Raw genomic sequence first — 6,000 nt, 5'->3', positions numbered from 1 at the left:
CACTCAATCGAGCTCCAAGTGCTCTTTATCCCTGAAGGTCAAGACAAAGCCCCACTCCTGAAGGATGTTTACCTGAGCCCCTGAGTCCTTGTGCCTTTTCCTTACTCTGAGCTCTGGGACACTGACCAGTGTTCTGTTAGGCCTCAGTCCCTTGCCTGGCCTTGGTCTTGGCTGTATCCCATTCTGGAACCTTTCCATGGGGTCTACAGTTGATAAGTGTGATATGCTGACTCATCCCATCTAAAAGAGAATATCTCATTCTCTGGACCAGGAAGGGGCACAGATATGAATACATTGTAGGGACCTTATAATCTCCTCATCCAAGGGAAGTTCTTCAAGATACTAATGGTAGAAATTCAATATAATCTAGGGGAACAGTAGGGGCTGGAAAGCCTGCCTGGAATGAGCAGACAGCTCAGGATATGAATAATATTACCCAGGTAAAACTACCAGGCAAACAAAACAGGTGGGAATGAGCGGATACGGATATTGCAGGAGGAGGAATCATTCTGGAAGCTCAGAGTGCCCACCTTGAGGGCAGGAATGCCTTCTCTCATGCTGGGCGGGGGCAGTGCTTGTTCCATTAGATTAGTGATGTGGAGGCCAGGGTCTTGGGTCTTGCTGAGGCGTTTGGCTTTGCATAAGTATACAGTTCAGGGACCACCATGGGTTCACCAAATCCTGCCTTCTGTTGTCCTTGGGCATACAGCTAGACTGTATTTCCCAGTCTCCTTTGCAAATAAGGCAACCCTCTGACTACATTAGGGCAAATAGAATGTGGATGGAAACAGAGCCCCACTTCTAGGCCTGGCCATTAAAACCCTTCTGTAGGAGCCTCCATGCTGCCTGTTCTTCTCCCATCTGCTGGCTGGATGCGGTGGAGTCCCTGGGAGAGGATGAGTTATAGATAGAAGGATTCAGCGTCCTTGACTCATGCATGGCATGGGGGTCGTTCACCGACCACCCACAGTGAAATGTATTGTGAATGAGAATAAACTTTTATGCTGTTTAGTGAGGTTTTTATAAATCTCTGCATTTTTTGCTACAGATGTGAGTCTATTGACTAATATATAGGTCTAACAGGGAAGGCAGAGTTGGATGGGAACAACCATTGGTCATTGTAAAGACAGAAAGGAACCACAGGAATGGAGTATGACACAATGCAGAGCCCTCAGGTTGGTTATCAGTTTATTTGGCAGAGACCTGAGCTTTCTCAGGGTAGAGAGATCAAGGGGATAATGAAGGGTCCTCAGCCAGGCAAGTGAATAACCGAACAGGGGTCCAGGAAGCACTCTTCTTACTTCTTAGACTACATAGTCATCCTCTAGCCCACACTAGTGGTGTGCCAGCTAGAACCTAGGGGTTTAGCATGGATTTAAAGGGTTCTCTGGAAGAGACAAGTCAAGTGGTTAAAAGTCGGGGAATCCTGGGGGCGCCTGGGTGGCTCAGTCGTTAAGCGTCTGCCTTCGGCTCAGGTCGTGATCCTGGAGTCCCTGGATCGAGTCCCGCATCGGGCTCCCTGCTCGGCGGGAAGCCTGCTTCTCCCTCTCCCACTCCCCCTGCTTGTGTTCCCTCTCTCACTGTGTCTCTGTCAAATAAATAAAATCTTAAAAAAAAAAAAAAGTTGGGGAATCCTGGAGACCTCCATTCCCAAACTTAATAGCACCCTGGTCCCTGTCAATGGGAACAGAATTTTTTTTTCTGTACTATCAGGAGTTACCCATTTTAAACTATTTCTCCCAAGAGATTTGCCAACTGGGCAGATAGGTGGAGATGGGGTCTCTTTGGGCCTGCCTGAGACAAGGAGCCAATGGAGACGCCAGACCAAGGAGGCAATAGTCATGGCCTTGGACAAAAGAGGGATGAAGAAACTGATGGGTGAGCCTTTGGGGGAACTGAATGAAAGCAAAGGATGGAAAGCAAAGGATGGAGACCCCCCACCCCACATTGGTGTCTTGGGTTTTTTGCCCCGAATGGCAGCTAGGTATGGAGATAGGAGGACATTGCCTTATCCTGCCTGTTTCTTTGAGCAGGATTTGGGTATATCTATTCCATGTCACAGCTTCTGACCAGTAGTGAGGAAGCATGTCCACGCCCGAACATCCCACTCTAACCAACTCACCTATTGTCCAAGCAGATGTTTCCACAGAAGGTCCAACAGCATGTATGATTGGGAGATAAACACTCTTGTAATTTAGTGCACCTCTTCTCACAATACTTTAATGGAGGCTGTACCCAGCACTGCTCAGTGACTATTCTTCCAGCTGGAACTGAGATGGTAGATGGTAGATGGTAGATGGTAGATGATGGTAGATGGTCGATCCATCCACCCACGTCTTAGAGAAGAAATGCTTCTCAAGCTTAACATTCCCCTAGCTCTGAAACCTGAGCTCAAAGTCATAAACAAAATGTTTCTCTACATTTTAAGAAATTCTTTTCCTTGACTTTTAGCTGTGTCTTCTCACAGGAGACCCTTCTTACATCACATGCCTTCCCTCTTTTCACATGTCCCCACAGAACTGCAGGCCTTTGGGCCCTCCCCAAGCTCCCTAAAGATAGGACCCAGGACAACCTCACCATCTATGGCACCACCTCACCAAGTCTATTCTCACTGGACTTGGGATTTCAGGGATGGCAGTATTGTCTAGCTCCACTTTCCATACCCAATTTACAGAATGGAAAACTGAGCTGGGGGAGAATGGGTACCTATTTTCTCCCTTGTCTATTTGCTTCTCTACTCATACCTGCTAAGCACTCAGCCTCTCCCCAAATTCCATCTCTTTCACTGGCCCATAACCCTCCCTTCATTATCCCCATTTAATCATCTGACCCCAAACTTTGACTCCTAAGGATCCCTTTTTTGTCTTTTCCACTTTTTCATATTCTAAAAGATTTTTCCCTTCCAAGTAAATAATATTGCCCTATTGGAATTCATCAAAGGCACAGAGATCTGAAAATATGGGCTCAGAGGAAAGCTCTGTGTTGGTGTTTCCCCTGTCTAAGGTAGCCTAACATTGGAAAATATCATTTCTTGCTAGCTTATGGGATGGACTTATAGATTAAGCTATGTTCCCTTTCTGTATACCCATTATTGTTGTCAGAGCTCCAAGGGGGAGCATGGAGGGGCACCAAATTCGGAACACCCAACAGAAATCTTTCTTGGATGTCTCTGCTTTAAGGAGCGTTGTGATCCAGGAAAGGTGGTCCCAGAATCACTTACCCCAGACATGCCAGGCTTGGGCAGAGCCCCCTCCTCCCATGTCATACCACCTACAAAAAGTCTCGTTCTTGAGGCCTCCCAGCACAGGCGGAAGCATCACAACCCCATAGATGAGCATGATGAGTAGGAGAACCCAGGGCTTCATGGTCATCTCTCTGTGTGTTTGGGTTGAGTTCTGGCAGAAGACAGGTCTTCTCCCAATGCCGCTATGGGTAGAACAGGAATTAAGGTGAATAAGGTCAGAGAGAGAAAGTGCTTGTGAATATTCGATTATTCTTTCCCCTTCTTTTACTTTTCACCCTCTGGCACCTAACAACATGTCAAGCTAGCCATTGGCTTCCTCAGGCTACTTCCCCCTCTCAAATTACATGCCACTTCCTTTGCAAAATAATTTCTTTTGAGGGCGCCTGGGTGGCTCAGTTGGTTAAGCAACTGCCTTCGGCTCAGGTCATGATCCCGGAGTCCTGGGATCGAGTCCCACATCGGGCTCCCAGGTCGGCGGAGAGCCTGCTTCTCCCTCTGACCCTATCCCCTCTCATGCTGTTTCTCTTTCTCTCTCTCTCTCAAGTAAATAAATAAATAAAATCTTTAAAAAAATTATTTCTTTTGAGAATGCATGGCTTTTTTCTGATTAAAAAGTAATAAATCTTCAGCTTGTATCGTTTGTCAAAAACAAAAATGAAACACGTCAAGGAAGTGGATACGCATTAGGAATTCCACCCCCGAGGGATAACCAGTGTATGTATGTCCCTTTTTGTTGTACTCATTATTTTTACGAACTTGGAATAACAGAACCCATCAAGTGCCCTGATTTGTTCACTTAAGAACATATGTAATAGGATAATATAATGGAATTGTTAGTTCAGACCCTAAGTCAGAGTACCAGAGTGATTCCAGAGTGAGTTATGTGACATGGGTTACTACGTAGGACTTGAGAAAGTTGATGGTCAGAAACGAACTGGTCAGGGGACTCTTAAAACTTTCATCTAAATAGATGATCCGAAGTTGAATGAATTGTAGAGAGGGTTTTGAAGATTCTATTGCGAAAAAGCTCTGTTTGAGTAAGTGGGGAAGCTGTCTTCTAATTCCAAGTTGAGATAAAAGGCTTTGTGGGTACTACTCATAGAGTTTACTGTGTGTCTCCAGAAATCTGTAAGGATCCTGTAGACCTGAGTCATGACTGAAGGCTCTAAAGTGGCCTATAGTACCAAAGAAGAGAGCTGCAGTTCGGGCACATCTGAATTGTAAATGGCCAGATGCCATTTTCTGTCTGCAGTGAACCCTTGAAATCTCCCATGAAAGAGTGCCAGAAGCACCAAGTCAGCTTATGAGAGTACGTACTGTGTGAGAACTGTCCTACTCCTGCTTATTGGTTCTTCCTGCCTCTACTACCTAGGAAACAGAAACTTTTTTTTTTTTTTTAAGATTTTGTTTGTTTATTTGACAGAGAGAGAGAGAGAACAGCAGAGGGAGAGGGAGAAGCAGACTCCCTGCTGAGCAGGGAGCCCAGTGTGGGACTCGATCCCAGGACCCTGGGATCATGACCTGAGCTGAAGGCAGACACTTAACTGACTGAGCCGCCCAGGTGCCCGAGACAGAAACTTTTTATAGCCAGATGGGGGTGAAGGAACAGAATCACGAAGAGCCCAAGATGGAGATACTGACCCTTTTCCACAACTAGAGCTTCTGAGGGAGGGGAGAGCCCTCAGTTCTCAACAGTTGTGGAGTTGTGGCTAATTACATGGGCCTGCGCATTTGATTATTAAGTTGAGATGTTTTGCGACTGAAGAGTCACACAAAATTTGGGGACCTACCTAAGTTTTCTTGAAGAGGCAAGGAAACAACTAACCAATCTGAATAAAATAGACAGGTGGGAGAGACAAAATAATATGATCACCTCATACAAGTAATGACAATAATTCAGCTATCACTATCATAATCATTTCCCCATAGATAGTAGTAATTATTAAGGCGAAAACAATGAAGCAGAAGAGGATATACCCGGCTGACAACTGGCAGCTGAGGGGTGGGGGAAGGTGGGACAAGGAAGGAGGAGCTTTAATTACCACTCAAAATTCCCAGAGCTCTCCCATCTGTCCCCTTTACCTTTATCTGCTGCTTTACCATCCTAAAACCAAAGAGGAAGGGGGGGAAAGAAAGAGCCCAAGAAAAGAGTAAAATTCCAATGTTATGAATTACATGGTCACAAGGCAGTGATTGTCCTTCTCCCTGGAAGTCTTTGTATTTCTTCCGATATTTTCCACCAGGCAGAAGAGCCTCCTCTGCACTGTCCAATATGGTAGCCACTACCCACATGTGACAATTTTAGTTAAATTTAAAATTCGGCTTCTAGTCATTTCAAGCATTCAGTAGCCACATGTAGCTAGCGGCTATTATATTAGACAGCTCAGACATACAACATTTCCATCATCCCTGAAAGTTCTAGTGAACAACGCTGCTCTAGAAGAATCAACCCAAATTCCTCTGCTCAAAAGCAAGTGTCCTACTAGAGATCATTTAAAAGGTGCAAAATTTTTCAAAGGGGGCTTTGAAAGCTTATTCTCCTTTCAGAAGAAGTGAAATTTAGAAGCTGGAAACAAGCAAGTTTTAGGCATGTGAATCTTAGACACATTGACTTTGAGCAGGTTGGATTTAGGAGACCTGAGGAGAAGAACAAGAGAAGGAGATTATGGAGAGAAAGCAAAGGAGGAGAGAAGCCTTTAAAATGTAAAAGATCAGATGTTGGGGAGCTTCCATCTTAGATGCTTACATCTGTTCTC

The 6,000-nt window shown here is 45.2% G+C and overlaps 1 protein-coding gene across 1 annotated transcript; it reads right to left on the bottom strand.

Moving 5' to 3' along the window:
• Nucleotides 1-1,356: 1,356 nt before the first annotated feature.
• On the bottom strand, nucleotides 1,357-3,365 carry LOC135361692 (protein WFDC9-like). Its single transcript, XM_064571789.1, has 3 exons — nucleotides 3,275-3,365; nucleotides 2,123-2,270; nucleotides 1,357-1,387 (listed from the first exon to the last, which is right to left on the bottom strand). Exons 1-3 carry the CDS (start codon nucleotides 3,363-3,365, stop codon nucleotides 1,357-1,359), a joined length of 270 nt encoding a protein of 89 aa, XP_064427859.1.
• Nucleotides 3,366-6,000: the final 2,635 nt, after the last annotated feature.

This window comes from Mirounga angustirostris, unplaced genomic scaffold (genome assembly GCF_029215605.1).
Source record: "Mirounga angustirostris isolate CCGP_5_RB_7025 unplaced genomic scaffold, mMirAng1.0.hap1 SCAF_10, whole genome shotgun sequence".
Classification (NCBI taxonomy): Eukaryota; Metazoa; Chordata; class Mammalia; order Carnivora; family Phocidae; genus Mirounga; species Mirounga angustirostris.
The sequence above is the reverse complement of the archived record's forward strand: the minus strand, read 5'-3'. Positions and strand labels throughout refer to the sequence as shown.